At 39.9% G+C, this 23031-nt stretch overlaps 1 protein-coding gene across 1 annotated transcript in view; it reads left to right on the top strand.

Moving 5' to 3' along the window:
* si:dkey-215k6.1 (transmembrane protein 132C) overlaps positions 1-23031 on the top strand; it is a 320457-nt gene that overhangs the window by 279431 nt on the left and 17995 nt on the right. The window contains exons 6-8 of the mRNA XM_049470573.1: positions 2071-2214; positions 19514-19719; positions 21893-22166. Of these exons, the coding sequence (XP_049326530.1) occupies positions 2071-2214; positions 19514-19719; positions 21893-22166 (624 nt within the window). The remainder of the gene's footprint in view (positions 1-2070; positions 2215-19513; positions 19720-21892; positions 22167-23031) is intronic.

The raw sequence follows: 23031 nt of genomic DNA, 5'->3' as shown, positions 1-23031 counted from the left end.
CACCCCCCCTGTGATAGTGGTGGGGTGAGGCTGGTAGTAATGGTGTTGGGTATTGCTGCGAATTCTGGTGAGGAAATTCTGCTCCCAGACTTTTTCATAGCGATTACCTGCTTTACCCCAAAGTTACAATGTCAATTTCTTTTGGACAATTCTCTCTCTCTCTCTCTCCGTCTCAGTGTTAAATATTTATTCAGTAAAGCCTGAGAGAAATGAATATGATGAATGTGGAGCCGGTTCTCCCAGTCACCACCCACCCCCCCCCCCTCCCCCTCGTTCCGCCCGTCCTGCTCGTCGCAGTGGAGATGTGGTGCTTTCAGAACATGGTGCTAATGGGTGGTATTTAGTTCCCAATTGAATAATAGTTTACTCTTATTTTAGAGTGTTTATACACAGATTACTTTAATTTCTGATTCAGATTCTAATTCTAGAGCCAATAACAAGTCAACAAACTTAAAGGGCTTCGCAAACAGGATTTCACGTGCAATTGATAATGAGTGGCAATGGATACTGAGTAAAAGGTGACAGCAATCAGTACTCTGGGGATGACGATTGCAAGCAAAGTTCCTGATTGGTGGGTCGATCCCCTTAAAATAAGACTACCTTTATAAAGGGTTTATAAATGGCTTACAATTGGTTTATTAATTAGTTACTAATTAGGTTGTAAATGCCTTAAAAGTCATTAATAATCAGTTATAACACATACGTAGAAAGAGCAACAATATAGATGGCTGTGGGTTCACTATTTGGCAAACAACAGGTCATTGTTGCCCTTTCTACATATGTCTTATAACTGATTATTAATGATTTATAAGGCATTTAGAACCTAATTAGTAACGTTAATAAACTAATTGTAAACTAAAAAAAAATTATAAACCCTTTATAAAGGTAGTCTTATTTTAAAGTGGTACCAGGTTTTCTAAAATTCTGGAAATGCAATACAATAGGGATCCATGCTTGTGTCTATTCAATGATACAACGCAAGCTATTGTTCTCTGGACTTACTGCTGCTAAAAAGGCAATTCTATTACGTCTGGATTTCAAAAGGAATAATTTTGGGTGGTTAATTTCTCAATATAGCAATGTATGTATTTTTGGATTTTCTGTATTTTATTGTTATAATTTTGCTACATCTTTTTTTTCATTGAGTTCTTTTCTGACCTGTTCCTGCTGTCCCTCACTGTGGGATTAAACAGATGATCTGATCTTAATGAGTGAGTTAATCTGTATCAGTAACATTAACGTTACAGAACAGCAGTGGGGTCTTTTAGTCCACAGTTGAGTTAAACACACCATCAGCTCATAAAATATAATTAGCATTAAAGCGCTGATCTCTGCATGGAGATCTGTGTGACTCTGGTCTGCAGAAGCCTGAAAGATTTGTGGTGTTTTTACCGGAGATGAAGTCGCTCCACACGGTTTACACAATGTCTTGTTTTTCGTGACGTCAAAACAGAAATACATAGTCTCTTCTTTCTCTCTCTTTGCTGACGGTGTCGAGTTAACTTCCAGTTGAGACCCGTAAGTAATGACAGCTCATAGGCGGTAGAGACCAGTACTGATTGGTTGACTACCACGCTTGTCCCGCCTCTCCACCTTCGCTAAAGTAGTAGTGATTTGGTCTCTTCCTAACTGGTCCCTACCTTTCAAAAATCTAAGTCAGTTCTGATTGGATGTCGTCCGTGCCAAACATTTTCGTCTCGTTTTTATTCGTTGGTGAAAAAATGTCAGTTAATTTTGTCTCGTTTTTATTTTTTAATGCTGTTTTTATTTAGATATCGTCTCGTTTTCATCTTGAAAAAAAAAGGTTCTTTGAGGAAAACTATGACGAAAATTATTCGTCAAAGAAATTAACACTGACTGCCACACATGGGTCATTCTGATTTGCTGATATGGAAGGTGGAGCTACGATTATATGATATACATTTCTTAACAACTACATTTGGATGTCTTATCAATGTTTTGACTGTAATTGTGAATGATTGCAATATTGATTTAAATAACAAGTGTTTGCTGAGAACTTACTCTCTCTTTCTCTCTCTCTCTATGTCTCCCTCTCTCTCTCTTTATTAGGACACAGAGATTTTGAACACGGCGATTCTGACCGGTCAGCGAGTGTCCCTGCCGGTGAAGGTGGTGACCGTGGAACAGGACGGGACCGTGCGAGAGATCGATGACCCCGTGTCCTGCCGCTCGACGGATGAGGATGTGCTAAAGGTCAGAATCCTCTGTTCTAAAACTGTTAAACACTTTGTCTGCAGTAAAACTCAGCAGCTTCAGACCTGCTGCTGAACCTTTATTTCCATTGGTTTAGGCTCCTAGCCGAAAAGGTTCTATGTAGAAATCACTTGTACTGAGGGTGGCCATGGAACAGGATGGTACACAGCAAATTTCTGGAGTTCAAAAATCTGAAGTTAAACAAAAATGTGTGAAAGTGTTAAACTGTGTGAGTTTACTCTCCAACTTAAACTACAAGTTGAGTTGAGGGGAACACTTTGGTGGTGTTGAGTTTATTTCAGAGTTTATTTCAAGGTGTTGAGGAGCGTGACTGAACTCTCTAATGGGCGTGGCCCCCAACCCTATCCTAGCTTACCATCAGTGTGTAGTCTTACCCACCAGGGCTCTACCTTCCATGGGGTATTTCATTATATTTTATTTAAAGCTCACCTTCCGCGAAAATCCGATTTTTCTTGTTTTTTGTGGAATACAGTAGGTCTCTCCGAGTTGAATGTGTACACCTGCACATTAAACTGTTTTGCAGCCCCCATTGTCTGCAGGAGCTAAGCAAAGAAATCCCCCCTCCCCCCTCCGAAAAACGGGTGAATTTTGAATTATCTTTCTGCCTACGTAGGCAGAAACTCACAGACCAGCCCACCTTGGCTCGAGAAACTCCCAGAGGCGGAGCTGAAGCGACGCAACATCACCGCTCATCAGTTAGGAGGTGGGAGGCAGTGAGCGGCAGAGCGGTGGAGGGGCGTCTCAGTGCTCCTAGCCAATCAGAGGAGAGATATTTGCATGCTGTTTGCATGTATGAATATTCATGAGCAAAGCTGGAATCCGGTCATTTTGGACACACCCCTAAAACAGTCCATTAAAAAAGAGCTATACAGAGACACCTGAGCACTTTTTTTTTACAAAAACGGCTCACATGTCATTCATTCATACTAGAGACCACAACTAGACATTTTAAAATGAAAGAAAAAACGACGGAAGGTGACCTTTAATGGTTATGTCCCTAGTCAACGTGTTGTTGGCTATAAGAGCAAGTTACCATCTTCTGCACTGTTAAATGAGATAAAGTGCTGGTAATGCATTGAGAACTGCAGTACAGGATTAGAGTTGAGCCATGCAATGTAAAAATATACAGTGGAATACACTTGTTGCGTATGAAATTGTTATTGTAATCAGTTATGATGCTTTTTGTAGTCATTTTTACTCCCAAATGTTCCAGGGTTTTAAAATATTACAATGTTTTTTTATATTATTAGTTTAATAACACATTTTGCATTATTTGTTAACACTGTGAAGTGTTGAGTATATGGTAAAATTAACTCCAGATAAAAGCTGTATTTTACTCCTAGAAAAGGATATTCTTTAACTCTATCATATATCCGTGAATTCGATGGTCACACATATACGCTTAAAATTAGTTGATATCATTAACTCTCAGGGAGTTTATTCCAAAAAACAGAATTTGCTGTGTATATTGCTTGAGATTGGCGACCAAGACCCAAGACATGGCAGTCGATGGACGAGAATCGTCGATTTGACCTAGTTTACGATTTTAAAGTTTGACGACCCCAAGACCTTCCGATCAATGGAAGAGAACGGTCTTGGATTTGGAATTGCCAACTAAACTTAAGAACACTTGAAGAGTTAGTTTTAAGGGTGCAGATGAGGTCAGGTTCTTGTGTTGGAAGCTTATCTGCTACTCACTTGTCGCTACAAGTTTGACCAAGGAACAGGATGGTACCTTGCAAGAAATTGGTGACCCAGAGGATGTGCTAAATGTCAGAACTCTCTGTTTTGGAAGTGTTTTAAAAGTTTAGCCTCGGTAGGCCTCGCTCCTGTGCCGGTCCCCTCCACCGCTGGTATGTTGCAAGAGATTGGCGACCCAAGATCTTACAGGCAATGTAAGAGAACAGTTTTTGGACATGGAATTGTCGGGCTAAGAATAACTTAAGAACACTTGATGAGTTTGTTTTTAGGGTGCAGTTAAAGTGAGGTTCTTACATTAAAAGCTAAAATCGATAAAATCTGCTTGTCACTTGTTGCTACAAGTTTGACCATTGAAAGGGATTGCAAGAGATTGGTGACCCAGAGGATGTGCTAAAGGTCAGAACTCTCTGTTTTAGAAGTGTTTTAAAAGTGTAGCCTTGGTAGGCCTCGCTCCTGTGCTGGTCCCCTCCACCTCCGGTGCGTAACTTGTTTTTAAGAGAGTGACCATGGATCAGTTACAAGAGATTGGTGACCCCAAGACCTTCCGGTCAATGGACAAGAACGGTTCTTGGATATAGAATCATCTACTTTAGGACACTTAAAGAGTTTAGTTTTAAGGCTGCAGATGAGGTCAGGTTCTTACATTAAAAGCTAAAATCATTAAAATCTGTTTGTCACTTGTTGCTACAAGTTTGGCCATGGAACAGGACAGTATGTTGTAAGAGATTGGCGACCCCAGGACCTTCCGGTCAATGGACAAAATGGTTCTTGAATATGGAATCATCAACTTAAGAACTACTTGAGGATACTCGAAGAGTTTGTTTTAAGGGTGCAGTTAAAGTGAGGTTCTTACATTAAAAGCTAAAATCATTAAAATCTGCTTGTCACTTGTCGCTACAAGTTTGACCATGGAACCAGACAGTATGTTGCAAGAGATTGGTGACCACAAGACATTCCAGTCAATGGAAGAGCATGATTCTTAGATATGGATTTGACAACTTGACTTAAGAACACTTGAAGAGTTTTGTTTTAAGGGTGAAGATCTGCTTGTCACTTGTCGCAAGAAGTTTGACCATGGAACAGGGCAGTATATTGTAAAAGTTTGACGACCCCAAGACCTTCCGGTCAATGGAAGAGAACGGTTCTTGGATATGGATTTGACAACTTGACTTAAGAACACTTGAAGAGTTAGTTTTAAGAGTGCAGTTGAGGTCAGGTTCTTTTGTTAAAAGCTTATCTGCTTCTCAGTTGTCGCTACAAGTTTGACCATGGAAAGGGACGGTACCTTGCAAGAGAGTGGTGACCCCGAGGACGTGCTTAAGGTCAGAACTCTCTGTTTTGGAAGTGTTTTAAAAGTTTAGCCTCGGTAGGCCTCGCTCCTGTGCCGGTCCTCTCTGCCGCCGGTGCGTCTGATCGTCTGAAAGAGTTCTGACTCCTGCTTTAACACGCCGTCGTCTTCAGGGGAGAAAGTCATTTACAATTCTATCGTGCGTCCCGACTTCTAACAATGCTTTATTTCCGTACACAGCCCCGGCAAATGGCTGCGCTCCATTTTTCTATCTGTTCCTCGCCCGCTCTTCCCTTTGAAGTGGAAAAATTGACTCGCTTTTGTGGAGGTGGACGAATTTAGGCACGGAGGGGCCGAGCGCGAGTGAAGGCTCTGAAATTGTTTCCCTTTAAAAAAGACAATGGCGTCAGAAGCTGCTCGGGCTGCCTGGGGCTCAGCCTGCTCCGAACCAGAACACACACACTTATACACACCCGTACACACACTCAAACACACACTCAAACACACACACACACTCCCTCAATACCCTGGCAATTTGTAGTTTAAATGCAATCAATGCTTTGTGACGGCGCGAGCCTGGCGCTGTCGCAGTAACGCGAGCGCGACAGCAGTTATTAAGGAGGAGACAGGACGCTCGATTGGCGCTTATTCACGAGAAGAAAAAAACACAACCGAAGACGCGAGAATCTGTTAGCCAGAGAGAAACATGTGGTGGGAGAATTGTGGCAGGTGTACCTGTCTGCCGGCGCCGCTGTTCAGACCTCCGGGTGACCCGATAGGGAGATGTAAACAGCAAACATGACAGCTTCAGACGTGACGGCGTCGTATGTAAATGAGGCTGGAGTGCTGGATTAACCAGAGAACGGCTTACGAACATCAGCTGAACGCTCGGGTGTTTCTTAAACAGGCTGGAGCTCCGGAGGGTCGGAGCAGGAGCTCTCGGGGGGCTGCACCTTCTCGTCACGGTGTAGCGCAGAATTAGCATCCGGATGAGTCCGACTTCAAAGACTTCAGCCTTTTGAGTGAAAATTAAAGAGAAAGTTTGGTTTTGTTTTGAGAATCACCACCTGCATTTAACTAATGAATTGTGAATGGTGTCTTGTCATATTGTGTCTTGCCTTATCATATCATTTCTTGTCTTTATCTTGTCTTTTCAAATCATATCTTGTCATATTGTGTCTTGCCTTGTCGCTTCGTGTCTTGTCGTATCGTGTCTGGTCGCATCGTGTCTTGTCATGATGTGTCTTGTCTTTTCCTTTCATATCTTATCTTGTCATATAGTGTCTTGTCATATCGCGTGTTGCCTTGATGTATCGTGTCTTATCATATCATGTCTTGTCCCATCGTGTTTTGTCATATTGTGTCTTGTTTTGTCGTATCGTGTCTTGTCATATTCTGTCTTGTCTTGTTGTATAGTGTCTTGTCATATCGTGTCGTGTCTTGTCTTGTCATATTGTGTCTTGTCTTGTTGTATAGTGTCTTGTCATATCGTGTCGTGTCTTGTCTTGTCATATTGTGTCTTGTCTTGTTGTATAGTGTCTTGTCATATCGTGTCGTGTCTTGTCTTGTCATATTGTGTCTTGTCTTGTTGTATAGTGTCTTGTCATATCGTGTCGTGTCTTGTCTTGTCATATTGTGTATTGTCTTGTTGTAGTGTCTTGTCATATCGTGTCGTGTCGTGTCTTGTCATATCGTGTCTTGTCTTGTTGTATAGTGTCTTGTTATATCGTGTTGTGTCTTGTCTTGTCATATTGTGTCTTGTCTTGTTGTATAGTGTCTTGTCATATCGTGTTGTGTCTTGTTTTGTCATATTGTGTCTTGTCTTGTTGTATAGTGTCTTGTCATATCGTGTCGTGTCCTGTCTTGTCATATTGTGTCTTGTCTTGTTGTATAGTGTCTTGTCATATCGTGTCGTGTCTTGTCATATTGTGTCTTGTCTTGTTGTATAGTGTCTTGTTATATCGTGTTGTGTCTTGTCTTGTCATATTGTGTCTTGTCTTGTTGTATAGTGTCTTGATATATCGTGTTGTGTCTTGTCTTGTCATATTGTGTCTTGTCTTGTTGTATAGTGTCTTGTCATATCGTGTCGTGTCTTGTCTTGTCTTGTCATATTGTGTCTTGTCTTGTTGTATAGTGTCTTGTCATATCGTGTTGTGTCTTGTTTTGTCATATTGTGTCTTGTCTTGTTGTATAGTGTCTTGTCATATCGTGTCGTGTCTTGTCTTGTCATATTGTGTCTTGTCTTGTTGTATAGTGTCTTGTCATATCGTGTTGCGTCTTGTCTTGTCATATTGTGTCTTGTCTTGTTGTATAGTGTCTTGTCATATCGTGTCGTGTCTTGTCTTGTCATATTGTGTCTTGTCTTGTTGTATAGTGTCTTGTTATATCGTGTTGTGTCTTGTCTTGTCATATTGTGTCTTGTCTTGTTGTATAGTGTCTTGTCAAATCGTGTTGTGTCTTGTCATATCGTGTCTTGTCTTGTTGTATAGTGTCTTGTCAAATCGTGTTGTGTCTTGTCTTGTCATATTGTGTCTTGTCTTGTTGTATAGTGTCTTGTCATATTGTGTCGTGTCTTGTCTTGTCATATTGTGTCTTGTCTTGTTGTATAGTGTCTTGTCAAATCGTGTTGTGTCTTGTCTTGTCATATCGTGTCTTGTCTTGTTGTATAGTGTCTTGTCAAATCGTGTTGTGTCTTGTCTTGTCATATCGTGTCTTGTCTTGTTGTATAGTGTCGTGTCAGGAGTTGACTTAACACACAATAAACTGTGGTTGATAGATTAATGACCTGATTAAGGAAAATGAGTTTGTTAAAAGAGAGCTGGTAAGGATTCTTTGATCAATTGGATAATAGTAACTTGATAGTTCATTGATTGGAGAAATCATTTAAGTGAAAAAAAAGTATAATAATTAATTGCATAATAATAGACCATTTATGACTCAACCAATGAAACAAATGAGTTGAAATAGAGCAGAATAGTATAAATAAAATAGAATTAAGAATTAATAAATCAACCAGTGCATTAGGTAAACAATATATAAATCAAGCTTTATCAAGGAAAAAAAATGTTAGGCGAGTCAATTAATCAGATAAAAATCAATGTAGAATTCAAATCAAAATTGCTTAAGAGAAACTAAAGGGAGAAAAAATAAAATTAATAGATAATTCATGACTCGATTAATGAACTAATCAATCGTTAAATGATATCAGAAGCAAATGGCTATATTAGTTGATTAATTGGATAATAGATTTATTTAATAGATTAGTTAATTAGTTTGATTAAGAAAACAATTAATGGAAAGTTATCAGAACAGAATAATTAAAATAGTAAATTAATCGAATAATCGCTTTATAGATTAATCTACTGTTTCAGTGGAGAGGGTCAATTGGATAATTACACTTTTTGAAAGTTAGCAGAACAGAATAATCAGATTAATCGATTAATCGAATGTGTGTCGGTAAATTAAATTGTTTTAGAAAAAAATCAAATGAAGAGAAACAAAAAGAAGAGAGGTAAGCTGACTCGATTAAGGAAACAATCATTAGTTGAAAGTAGAACAGAATAATTAAAAGGCTCAATTAATCGGGTAATTGCTCCATAGATTAATCAGTTGTTTAAATGAGGAGGGTCAATCAGATAAATACATTTATTGAAAGTAAGAAGAACAGAACCATTAAAACATTCAATTAATCGGATAATCGCTTTATAGATTAATTGATTATTTAAGTGAAGAGGGTAAATCTGATAAATACATTCATGGAAAAACTTAGCAGAACAGAATAATCAGATTAGTCGGTTAATCGGATGCGTGTCGGTAGATTAATTCAGTGCAGAAATCCGAGTTCTTTGCCGCCCTAATCGATGCTTTGTGTTTAAACAATAGCTTAAACTCTCTCCGTCTCTCTCTCTAATTGGCCCGTGTGAAGTTTCCCTCACTCGCGTCCGCCGTAATTGAATTTGACAAAAGAGCGCGAGAGCGAGAGGGAGAGCAGGTGTGAGGAGGAGACCAAACAAAGAGGATTACAAATTGATCTTTCCCTCTCTCTCTCACTTCCTCTCTCTCACTTTCTCTCTTACTGTCTCTCATGCTCTCTCTCGCTCTCTTTCTCTCTCTCAATGTCTCTCTCTCGCGCGCTCTCTCTCGCTCTTGCACTCAGTCATGTTCATTTAATACTGGAGGTGGAGGGTTTGACACGTCTCGGATATTTGAGAGATTGAAAGTGTCCTCAGTGTACACTCACCGTGCCAGAGGAGTGCAGGATACGGCGGTGTGTGTGTGTGTGTGTGTAGAAGCCACACACACACACACACACACACACACACAGACAGTTTGCACATTCAGCTGAACACTGGGTCTTGCTGCTCGTCGTCTGATCAGGGTTTTACACGATTAGACTCTCAGCAGATATATGCGCCTGTCACCACAAAGTGAATGAGTTATTAAACGGATTAGAACTGTACAGGTCTCTCTCTCTCTCTCTTTCTCTCTCTCTCTCATTCTCTCGCTCCTGCTCTCTCTCTTTCTCCTCTCAGCAGCCGTGTGTTTGATATTTTAGAGCTTAGCCGCTAATATACCTCATTTAGGGCTCATTAGCGAAGCTGTAAAGACTAAAAGGTCCTGATCTTTCCTTCATCTCCTAACCTTCCCCACATGCCCCGCCTCCCTACAGTCTTCCAATCAGGTTCAAGCAGAACCATGCTAGGCTACAGATGGGTTTAGACATACAGGTGCATCAAAAAAAAATAAAGAATATCATTGAAACGTTACAGGGATTGGACAATGAAACTGAAACACCTGTCATTGCACCAGTAAGAGCAGAGTGTGAAGGTTCAATTAGCAGGGTAAGAGCACAGTTCTGCTCTAAATACTGCAATGCACACAACATTATGGGTGACATACCAGAGTTCAAAAGAGGACAAATTGTTGGTGCACGTCTTGCTGGAGCATCTGTGACCAAGACAGCAAGTCTTTGTGATGCATCAAGAGCCACGGTATCCAGGGTAATGTCAGCATACCACCAAGAAGGACCAACCACATCCAACAGGATTAACTGTGGACGCTGTAAGAGGAAGCTGTCTGAAAGGGATGTTCGGGTGCTAACCCGGATTGTATCCAAAAAACTTAAAACCACGGCTGATCAAATCACGGCAGAATTCAATGTGCACCTCAACTCTCCTGTTTCCACCAGAACTGTCCGTCACCACAATCAATTATTGTGCTCTAAAACCAGGTGTTTCAGTTTCATTGTCGAACCACTGTATATTTTGTGGGAAAACAAAACTGCACTGACTTTAGACTTGATAATAAAACACAGTGGATCAACACCAGCAGATGATGGACATGTTTCTTCAAACCATCACTGATCATCAGTAAATTTTACATTTCATTTGAAGGAAATCAAGGGAGAAGCCTGTAAAAATGAGTTGATTCAACTCAAAGGTCTCTGTTTGATCTGTGGATACAAATTTTCACCTAACTCAAAATAGTTGAGCAATTTTTTGAAATAAATGATTTGCCTAAAACAGACTTAATTTCTTTGAGTTCAAACTAAAGCCCTATGTGGACGGGATTAGTGTCTCAAGGGGACGTCTGTAAAAAAAAAATATATATATATATATACATATATATATATATATATGTATATATATATATATCACACTTCTACTCTTGCATCCGGACTACAACTGAAAAAACAGGAGGAACAGGAGTTTTTTGTGAGGCTTTCTCGGTCACATGACATCAGTAGATGATCAGTAGCTCCTCCATTTTCACTCGCTGCTGTGTTTTTAACATGGATCTCCGTGGAAACGAGCATCCAAAGTGTAATTACGGAGCGCGGCAGTGGACAAATAGCTCTATTTTATTAAACGTGAGGAGACGAAACTCAGAGATGTGGATCTGGACAGGACTAAAATTACCGGAGGACCACGAAAAAAGAGTTCAGATAAAAACAGATAGATAATTGAGCGTATATGGTCGTTCTGGACGGGAATAAAATCACAGAGGAGTTGGTGTAAAATTACACCAGGACCCCCTGAGGAACTAATCCCTTCCAGGTAGGGCTTAATTTTAGGGTATTACAGTGTAACGAGGTTTAGATGGATAGAACTGTGTTCGGCTACAGTATTGCAGTTTCTCTTGTTTTAGTTCACTGAATCTCTCTCTCTCTCTCTCTCTCTCTCTCTCTCTCGATGTCCTTGCCGGATGACTTTGGGGCGCTCGGGTTGTCACTTGGCTCTGGAGACTCTAAACACTCTCCATATGGCCTGAATATAACCCTGCTAAATGTTTCTGCCGCTAATCAATACCTAATTAGTCAGTAATTTCCCGGCCACACTATCGGCTCCGTCGCTGTAGAGCTGCTTGCGGCTCGCTGATGGACTCCCAGCTCCCATAATGCACCCCGCTCGGCCAGCGCCGGCCATATATCTGTGCTAATGGGTACGGCGGGCCACCGGGGGGTCGTTCTGTTACCGCGGTAACAACCTCTGACCTGCCCTTCTTTTGTCGCCGGGCCACATGGGTGACGGCCGCCGCCCCTCCGGGAGTCATTAGAACTAAACATTAACAGCGATCATCCTGACAGAGCGGGGCAATGGATACGGACCTACAACCCCGGGGTGAAGTGTGTGTGTGTGTGTGAGTGTGTGTGTGTGTGTGTGTGTGTGTGTGTGTGTGTGTGTGTCAGTGTGTTTGTATTCGTACAATTTCAAGACAGAAACTGCCCTTTTTCCTCTACATTGTAAGTGAATTTTGAGGTCATCAGTCATCCAGACTATGAAGGAACACATAAGCAATCATGTAGGGCAGTCCTGATGAGTGCCAGTTTCACCATCATAACTTTTTTGACGGTTCTTGCGTTTGACTACAATTGAGGATACTTTCAAAGTCCTTGAAAATCTGCTCTTCATATTGACTGACCTTCATTTTCAAAAGTATTTTTTACTTTGCTTAGTTTAGTAGTTCTTGATTCATATAAAGCTTCTTTCCATTTCCTCAAGTAAGTTAAAATTATATAAAATAAAATAAAAGTAAAATAAAATTAATGTCATTTAGAGCATTTATGTGCAGAAAATGAGAAATGGCTGAAAAAAACAAAACAAAAGATGCAAAGCTTTCAGACCTCAAATAATGCAAAGAAAAGAAGAAAAGTTCATATTCTTCATTTATAGTTTTAAGAGTTTAGAAATCATCATTTGGTGGAATAACCCTGGTGTTTTTTAAACAGTTTTTTTTTCATGCATCTTGGCATCATGTTCTCCTCCACCAGTCTTACACACTGCTTTTGGATAACTTTATGCTGCTTTACTCCTGGTGCAAAAATTCAAGCAGTTCAGCTTGGTTTGATGGCTTGTGATCATCCATCTTCTTGAAGTTTTGTTCTGACAGTGGCAATTAACTGTATATAACAGTTCTGCAACATGATATGAATGACTGGTATATAAGTATGAAGGATGTATGAAGACAAATGTATTTATTTAAACAAATTATTTGTATTTGCCTTCAAATTAAGAGCAATTGTGAATTCTCTGGAGCTTTAACACTGAGGCATTGTGTTCGCAGCCACAGAGGGCACACTGCTGAAGACTTACTCAACTTATAATAACATTAGACATATTGGGGACACACATGACTTATATCCCTATGCAAATACTGTACTTATGTAAATATTCCGCATATCAATTTCCCCCACAAAAAAGGCTGAAGACCCAAACTCCCATTCTAGGACACTCTCCCACTCTCTGACTTCACGGACCCGTCGCAGGAACTCTGGGTATTTCAGCCTCGTGGAGAAAAAGCTGGAGACTTAATGAGGTTGTGTTTCAAAAAAACGAGGCTTGAAGAGACAACATGAGCATAAATACCTCAAATATAGCTTATCGTATTAGCGGCGTAGCGTATTAGCCCACTTTCTCACAGACCTCTGGCTAATACTTACACTCACTGGCCACTTTATTAGAAACACCAGCCACCTCGGCCTTCCGTTCACCGGCCACATTATTAGAAACACCACCCACCCTGTAAAATATCTCAAATATAGCTAAGCTTGTAGCATAGCATAATTCTATTCTATTAACTGGCCATTTTATTGGAAACACTTCATACCTCAAGCTTCCACTCAGTAGCTGATTTATCAGGAACACCTTCTTTACCTTCTGCTCCCACGTAGTGGCCACTTTATTGGAAACCCCTACAACACTTTGTGCTTCCACTCAGTGGCCACATTGTTTGGAACACACACCTCCGTCTTTTACTCTTTGGCCACTTTATTAGAAACACCTACAACTTAGTACTTTTACATATTGGCCACTTTATTAGAAACACCAGTCACATCGGCCTTTCGTGCACTGGCCACATTATTAGAAACACCACCGACCATATAAATTATCTCAAATATAGTGTACTTGTAGCATTCTAATAACTGGCCATTTTATTAGAAACATTTCGTACCACATGCTTCCAATTAGTGGCCGAATTATGAGAAACACCTTCTTTACTTTCTGCTCTTACATAGTGGCCACTTTATTGGAAACCCCCACAATATGTTGTGCTTCCTCTCACTGGCCACTTTATTGGAAACACCTCCAACTTTGTGCTTCCACTAACTGGCCACTTTATTAGAAACACTATCCACTTTGTGCTTCCACTAACTGGCCACTTTATTAGAAACACTATCCACTTTGTGCTTCCACTAACTGGCCACTTTATTAGAAACACTATCCACCTTGTGCTTCCACTAACTGGCCACTTTATAAGAAAGACCTATTCTATGTGGTGCTTCCATTTAGTTGCCATATTATTAGGAACATACTTTGTGCTTCCAGAAACACCTACTTTACCTTCTGCTAGCAGTGGCCATTTTATTGGAAACCCCTACAACAATTTGTGCTTCTACTCACTGGTCACATTTTTAAAAACACAAACCTTAGCCTTTCACTTATTGGCCAGTTTATTAGAAACACCTTCCACCTTGTCCTTACACTAAGTGGCCAATTTATTAGAAACAGCAGTCACCTTAGCCTTCCAATTATCGTCCATTTTATTAGAAACCCCTACTACTTTGTTTCTTCTACTTTGCTTTCACTGTATGAAGAACATCTACTGTTTGTGGTGCTTCTACTTAGTTGCCATATTATTAGGAACAGGATGTACTTTGTTCTTCCACTCAGTGGCCACTTTATTAGAAACACCTACCTTGCCCACTGTGGTTCCACTTTATTGCCATATTATTAGGAACCCCCTCTTTTTTTGTATACTTGGTGCAGGAACTTTGGTCTGAGCTTTCTTTGAGTTTTTTCTTCTCAGTTTTGGACTTTGGTCTGTTTTTTACTCCTCCGTCGCTCTGCTCCCAGTGGGACTTCCTGATCCATTTTGTAAATTCTTTCACATCATTGTTGTGAATGCAGGGTGACAGGAAATGAGATCAGCGCTATGATTCCTCATAAGCTAACTCCATTATCCTAAAGCTAATGGCGTTAATGGGAAGTGATGGCGGGGGAGATCTACTTCTAATATCAGAAATATGACTTCCTGCTCTTTTTGGTGTAGCCCCGTAGGACGGCGGTCGGGGAAGGAGATTGAGAGTGGCTGAGTGTTTTTTAAGCGCCCCCAGGGCACCGCGGGGAGTGCAGGGCCTCGGCTGTGTCACATTTAGAGTCAAATCTGAATTTATCGTTCTCTACAGCGGGAGGAGCTCAGATCTAAATCCGCTCTTGGGTTAAACTGAGTGAGAAAATGTGATCTCTGAGCTTCAGTGAAGTTCCTCGTTCCATTCAGAGCTCATATATATATATATATATATATATATATATATATATATATATATATATATATATATATATATATATACTTATGTATATTTTAGATTGGTCATCAAACCACAAAACTGAACTGCTTGATTTTTTGCACCAGGAGTAAAGCAGCATAAAGTTATCCAAAAGCAGTGTGTAAGACTGGTGGAGGAGAACATGATGCCAAGATGCATGAAAAAAAAACTGTGATTAAAAACCACCAGGGTTATTCCACCAAATATTGCATATTTCTAAACTCTTAAAACTTTATGAATATGAACTTGTTTGTTTTCTTTGCATTATTTGAGGTCTGAAAGCTCTGCATCTTTTTTTGTTATTTCAGACATTTCTCATTTTCTGCAGAAAAATGCTCTAAATGACAATATTTCTATTTGGAATTTGTTTGTAGTTTATAGAATAAAACAACAATGTTCATTTTACTCAAAAATAAACCTATAAATAGCAAAATCCGAGAAAAGATTCAGAAACTTTACTCATTTTTTCTCTTTTTCACGTCTCTCCCTCTCTCTCTCTCTCTCTCTCTCTCTCTCTCTCTCTCTCACTCTCTCTCTCTCTCACTCTCTCCATCTTTCTCTCTCTCTCTCTGTTTAAAATCGAGACAGAGATTAAATCAATTCTTCAATGTCATCAAACCTCTGCCTCAGCTGTTTGGCTGCAACAAAAGCCAAGAGTTTACACTGGATGCCACGACCATTATACACACCCCCTCACTCACTCACACACACACACACACACACACACACACTCACACACACACACACACAGCACAGTGATTCATATCCAGCTTGCACTGGTGACCCTTAAAACCAACAGTTATCAAAAGTCCACAGTATACTATATACAGTACAGTATATACTATACACTATAAAGTACTATCTATTAGATATCAGGACTCCTGCTTATTCATTGTTTCTTCTCAGAAAATATGAGGCTATTAAACAGAGTTTATCCTACTTTTGTTGGAGTAACTGTTTCTACTGTCAAGGGAAGGGATTCTGCATTCTACTAGCATGTAGAGAAACATTGCTGTGAGGATTTGACTGCATTCAGTCAGACAGGCAACAAGAATTTGTGGCTGGCCTGCACTCACACTGCGTTTAAACAATCCGTGCCCAAGCATGCTTACGTCGCTCAGCGGGATTGCAGGTGTTTTGCCGAAAATCAGCACCCCCGCCATGAAAAGCACCCTCTCTCGGGAGCACGTACGCATTGTGGTAAAAGAGAAAACAATCCACTTTAATTTGCACAGAAATCCACCAAAAGTCACGGTTATCTCAGTCACTGTTACATACGTAGTGACATAGTGCACGCTCCCAAGAATGTGTGCTTTTTTTGGCAGGGTGCTGAATTCGGCACAACACCGCCATGTTTATTTACCGGAAGTTTGCATTACTGACTTATTTGATTGATTCGAAGCGATAACACTAAACAAACGAGCCATGCTTTAGATAGTGTGAGTGCACCCTTACACCCTGTGCAAGGTGTGTTGTGATGCTCATTGCTATCTTACACCCCACCAAGAATCTATATTCACTCTTTCTGCATGCATTGTTTAAATAGCAACAGTTCTTGTAAATATATCTGGTCTGGAAATGAGGTGTGGCCAGGTACATTTCTGGTGTATTGCTATCTTGGCAGCGAAAAACACAGGTGTACCACTGACTGATTTAAACCATGACAACAGTCAACCTTCAGACAAGTCAATGTACAAATCAACAATAAACAGAGTAGAAAACAAAATAACATTGATGTTGTCGTAAGGTGATGTTGGTGCACCTTCACAGCGTGAACGAGCAGCTCAGTTTCTTGCTGAGAAGAAGCATTGGATACGTCCAGGTAGCTGCGCTGTTAAAATAGCAATCTGCCAAATCCATCAGAGCACAACTGGCTATTAAAGGAAATGACAAGTGGCACACTGATTGGTTTATTTCATGTTACGACCAAAATTAACCACACCCATGATTAATTTAGAGAATTAGTACAAGCCTTCTGTACGTTTCAAGCCACGCAAGGTGTACTTTTCCCATCGTTACGATAGCAAAGACACACTGATATGCTCAAAATCAAGCTGCTTGGTGCACAGCTGATGGCTCACATATACTGTACAACCCCAGATCATTTATTTAGTTAAATCCAGGTGTGGACTTTTATTTTGTCCAGGTGTTATAAATGGACATATAGTGTAGGACTATTCTACTATTCAACCCAGCGCATTGGTGCTTCGAGTCCTCTTATCGGTTAATGCAGCCACTTGACAGCGGCATAATGACATGCATGAAGTCAGTGTGTGTGTGTGTGTGGTGTGTGTGTGTGTGTGTGGTGTGTGTGTGTGTGTGTTCTCTATCTCCTATCATTGCTGGTAATTGCTTGTGTTGAATGAGTCAGTAAGCGACGTCGTAAGTCTTTCTACGGCAGGAAAATATGTTTTCTCTCTCCCTCCGTTTATCTCTCTATCAGTCCGTTAGCGTCGCTCCCTCTCTCCGCTCCTCTCTCCGTTTGATTAGCGTCGTTTATTATGTTTGTTCTGTCGGGATTCAGGAACAAATACTTTCATCTCCAGTGAGAAAGGATGCTTCAAGTTATCTGAGAGCTAACTTCCTGACACTTACCTACACTCTACACTGATCAAGCAGAACATTATGACCAGAAAGAAAATAGAAAGAGAGAGAAAGTAAACAAAGCAATATAAAACAAAACAAGGGAAGAGATACAAGGAAAGAATAATAAAGAGAAAGAAGAGACCAAGAAAAAGAGATCAAGAGAAATGATAGAAAGAGTAAGGGAGAGAAAAATAGAAAGGAAAAAAACAGCGCGAGAGAAAAAACATGAGAGAAGGAAAGTGTAAGTTTCACTGTAAGAGAATGACTAAAAAAAAGTAGAATGAGAAAGAAAGAGAAAAAAGAGAGTAAAGATAGCAAAAATAAACAGAACAAAATGGGGAAAAAATAAAATAATAGAGAGAGAAAGAAAAAAAGGGTAAGAGAGCAAGAAAAAGAAAGAAAAGAGACATATAAGGAATAATAGAAAGAATAAGGGAGAGAAAAAGAGGAAGAACAAAGAATAGGAAGAGATTTAGAGAATGAAAAAAGAGAGAAGAAAAGTGAAAGCGCAAAAAAGATAAAAAAATAAAGAGAGAGAGAAAAGAAGGAAACTAGAACAAGAAAGAAAGAGAAAAAAGAGAGTAAAGATAGCAAGAATAAATAGAACGAAATGGGAAAATAAGAAAAATATAAAGAAAGAAAGAGCACTGAGAGACAGAAAAGGGAAAGTCCAAAAAAGAGAAAGAAAAGAGAGATAGAGAAATGATAGAAAGAGGTAAGGGAGAGAAAAAGAGGAATTAAAAGAATAGCGAGATAAAGAAAAAAATGAGGAAGAGATCGAGAGAAAGAAAAAAGAGACAGATAAAAGAAAAGAAAAAAAAAGTGTGCCTGAGAGAGAAAGAGAGAGAAATGATAGAAATCTAAAACAAAATGGGGAAGAGATAGAATGAAAAGTATATATAGAAAAGAAGGGGGAAGAATGCAAAACAACAGAAAGAAAAGACAGATAGAGGAATGATAGAAAGAGTAAGGAAGAAAAAAGTGTAAGAGATTGAGAGCAAGAAAAAAGAAAGAAAGGAAAGTGTAAGCATGAAAGAGATAGAAAAAAAGAGAAAAGATAGAAAATAGAAAGAGAAAGAAAGTGAGAGTGTGCCTGGGAGAAAGAGAGAGTAAATATAGCAAGAATAAAAAGAAAGAAATGTGAAAAAATTCAAATGTAGAGAAAGAAAGAGCATTGAGAGACAGAAAGGAGGGGAAAGAAAGCAAGAAAAAGAAAGAAAAGAGAGATAGAGTTATACTAGGAAGATGAGGAAGAGATTGAGAGAAGGAAAAAAAAGTGTCAGAGAGAAAAGAAAGGAAATAGAAAGAGAAAGAGTCTGCCTGAGAAAGAAAGAGAGAGAGAGAGAGTGAAGATAGAAATTGGAAACAAAATGGGGAAGAGATAAAAAGAAATAAAAATATAGATAAAGAAAGAGCATTAAGAGACAAAAAGAAAGTGGAACTCCAAAAAAAAGAGAAAGAAAAGAGAGATAGAGGAATGATAGAAAGAGTAAGGGAAATAAAAACAGACAGAAAAAGCTTAATGATATAATAATTAAGAGTGCTTGACAGAAAGAAATAAGGAAGAGACAGAATGAAAAAAGAGAGAAGGAAAGAGAAAGAGACAAAGACATTGAGTAAATAAAGAAAATAGAAAGAGAAGGATAAAAGAAGGATAAAAGAAGGGGGAAAAGACCAGGAAAAGAGAAAGAAAAGAACGAGAAAAGATAGAAATAATAAGAGAGAGTACAAAAATGGGTAGATAAAATGGGGGAAGAGGTAGAAAGAAGAAAAAAAGAGTGTGAGAGTTCCTAATAAAGTGGCTTTAAAAGGTGTTTCCGTTAAAGTGGACACGTTATCCTTCATTATGTAATGCTTCCTCTCTCCTGTCTCTGCAGGTCTCTCCTGCGTGTGATGAGGTTCTGGTGAACGGGAAGGAAATGAGGGGGCGTGTCTCTCTCCAGGTGAATTTCACATACCTGTACCTCAACAGCCAATTGGAACTCACCGTCTGGGTGCCACGGTTACCCCTGCAGATTGACGTCTCTGATGTGGAACTGAGCCAGATCAAAGGATGGAGAGTACCAATCACAACCAACAAGAGGTATACCTTTAACTCCGCCTCCCTCAGTGTATAATATCACAACACCTACATTTAGAGTGTTATTAATATTAATATTCACTCTAATAATGAGAAACAAACTGTAGCTCCGCCTCCTTTAATAGTGTATAATATCACAATACCTACATTTAGAGTGTTATTAATATTAATATTCACTCTAATAATGAGAGACAAACTGTAGCTCCGCCTCCTTCAGCAGTGTATAATATCACACAAATATGACACTCAGACTCACTTAAACCACAGTGGATACACTGTCGCCACTTCCATTCCCTTGCTGGACAGTGTGTGTGTGTGTGTGTGTGTGTGTGTGTGTGTGTGTTATTATTGTACCAGCTTGCCAACGGCCTTCACTCTGTCTGCTGGGCCCATTTTTCAATTTGGCCAATTTCTGTCCCTTGATGCCTTTAAAGACACCACACTGTCATCTAACACACACACACACACACACACACACACACACACTGCGCTCTCTTTGGGAGAGGAGGGTATTTTGAGTAATCACTCTCTCCTACACTAAGCGATGAGGCGGCAGTGTAGAGACGTGTGTGGGTCAGGAGACGGGAGGATGGACGTCCTGCTTTTATCATATTAAAATGATTTCTTACATCTAAAAAAGGACAAGAGCAGAGATCAGACCCATCCTCAGAACATCAGACACTGGAGCCAGTGTCCTCAAACCTGCAAACACCTTCACTTAAACACCCCTGACTTATTCTACGTATATAATATTAATGAATTAGGCCATTCTGTCATGCTGTTTTTGGATAATGTTGGTGTTTAATTGGGAATTATAGTTTTTGATAGAGAGTGGAGTTGATGGAGATGGAGAATGATGGTGTTTGGTGGAAAATGGAGGTGTTTAGCTGAGAATGGATAGGATAGAGGGTGATAGGATTCATTGATTTACAGTATGGTAGTGTTTGAGAATTGTTGTGTTTAATTGAGAGTGGTGGTATTTAAACTGAGAATGATGGTGTTTGGAGAAGAACAATGGTGTTTGCTTTGGAGAATGGTGGTGTTGTTTCAGATTTTTTTTTATTTTGTTGCTAAGTGTGGTGTTTGATTATTTGTAAAGATGTCTGTTGGAGAATGATGGTGTTTGGTGTAGATAATGGAGATGTCTTTTTGCAGTAGGGTGGTATTAGACAATTGTGTTTGGTGGAGCGTGATGGTGATTTGTGGATAGTGTTGGTGAATAAAAGTGTTTTGTTGGGATATAAAGGTGTTTAGTGGTGTTTGTGGTGCTGTTGGATGGGTATTGCTTGTGTTTGGTGGTAGAGAATGATGGTATTTGGGGTGGAGAATGTTGCTGTTTATGGTGCTGTTTGATGGGGATTGTTGGCGGAGAATGGTGGTGTTTATGTTGCTGTTGGATGGGAATTGTTGGTGTTTGTTGGTAGAGAATGATGGTATTTGGGGTGGAGAATGGTGGTGTTTATGTTGCTGTTGAATGGGAATTGTTGGTGTTTGTTGGTAGAGAATGATGGTATTTGGTGTGGAGAATGGTGGTGTTTATGTTGCTGTTGGATGGGAATTGTTGGTGTTTGTTGGTAGAGAATGATGGTATTTGGTGTGGAGAATGGTGGTGTTTATGTTGCTGTTGGATGGGAATTGTTGGTGTTTGGTGGTAGAGAATGATGGTATTTGGTGTGGAGTTTGGTGGTGTTTATGTTGCTGTTGGATGGGAATTGTGGGTGTTTGATGCTGGTGATTATGGTGCTGTTTAATGGGGATTGTTGGTGTAGAATGGTGGTTTGTTTAGAAATATGGTGGTGTATATGGTAAGGTTGGATGGGGATTGGTGGTGTTTGTTGGTGGAGAATGGTGGTGTTTGGAGTAGACAGTGATGGTGTCTTTTGGAATTTGTTGAATGGTGATGTTTATGGTGCTGTTTAATGGGGATTGTTGGTGTTTGTTGTTGGAGAATGATGGTGTATTTAGAATAATGGTTGTATTTGATGTGGAGAAAGGTGGTGTTTATGGTGATGTGGATGGGGATTGTTGGTGTTTCATGGTGGAGAATGATGGTGTGTTTAGAGTAATGGTGCTGTGGATGAGGATTGTTAGTGTTTGTTGGTGTAGGGGTGTTTGGTGGAGATTGATGATATTATATAACTTTTTTTTATTCTAACTCCGCCCCCTGTACTCTCAGGCCGACGAGGGACAGTGAGGATGATGAAGATGACGAGAGGAAGGGGAAGGGATGTGCGCTGCAGTATCAGTACGCTCTTGTCCGGGTCCTCACGCACTTTGTGGCGGAGCCGGCTGACCCCGGAGGTGACCTCGTCCATATGCTGGGATCTGATTGGTCGGCGGATATCACAGAGCTGGTGCTGGAGTTCCTGAAGGTTGAGGATCCGCGGATCGCTCGGCTAATTGACGGCAGGGTGCTGATGGGGAGGGATCTCGGCATCACCACCATACAGGTAAGATTATCCAGCATCCTGACTTCACTAGCACTTCTCTTGTGACTGAATGCAATCAAATTCTCACAGCAATGCTCAACTCACTTCTCTGGACAGTAGACTCTTTTTAACAAAATAGCCTTGATTTCAGAAGAAAGAAGGACTGAGCAGATGTCCCAATTCTTTTGTCCATATTATATGTAATATACATAATTATTCAGGCTTTCAGTTAACAGCTGTGCTGAACTCATCAAGAGTTAATTCAACTTGAATTTCTTGTCTCTTAATAAAGTGTTTGAGAGCATCAGTTAAAGTAAAGTAGTGAAGAGGTAAGAGTTACAGGTATACAGTGAATAGTGAATATTTGAGTAATGGTCTAATCCAGATGTATGAGAAGCAACAACTACTCAACTAAGTAAAGAATAAAAAAAATACTTTAAGAAAAAATTAAGGTCAGTCAATGCAAAAAAAAAAAAGGATTGCAAGAACTTTGAAAGTATTCTCAACTGCAGTCATTGCAAAGACCATCAAAACATTCTAATGATGGAACTGAAACTCATTAGGACTGCCCCAGGAAAGGAAGACCAAGGGCCCTATTTTATAGATTTTTAGCACTCAGGTCAATTGTGTATCTTGGATTTAGGGTGTGTCGGTGTGTCTTTAGTATCGTGAGGGCACAAAAAATACACATTGCACAGCTAAAAACACTCAAAAGGCATGAACTAATACTCTTAATTAATCATGTGTGTAGTTAATTTTGGGCATAACATGAAAAATAAATCAATCAATGTGTCACTTGCTCATCATTCCCTTTAAGAGCCGGGTGAGCTCTGACTTTGGCACGTTCGTATCTTAACAGCGCTTAATGGCGCTTTTGCGCGTCTCA

The sequence above is a fragment of the Astyanax mexicanus genome, chromosome 22 (genome assembly GCF_023375975.1).
Source record: "Astyanax mexicanus isolate ESR-SI-001 chromosome 22, AstMex3_surface, whole genome shotgun sequence".
NCBI lineage: Eukaryota > Metazoa > Chordata > Actinopteri > Characiformes > Acestrorhamphidae > Astyanax > Astyanax mexicanus.
Note: the sequence above shows the minus strand (reverse complement) of the source record. Positions and strands in the feature narration are given on the sequence as shown.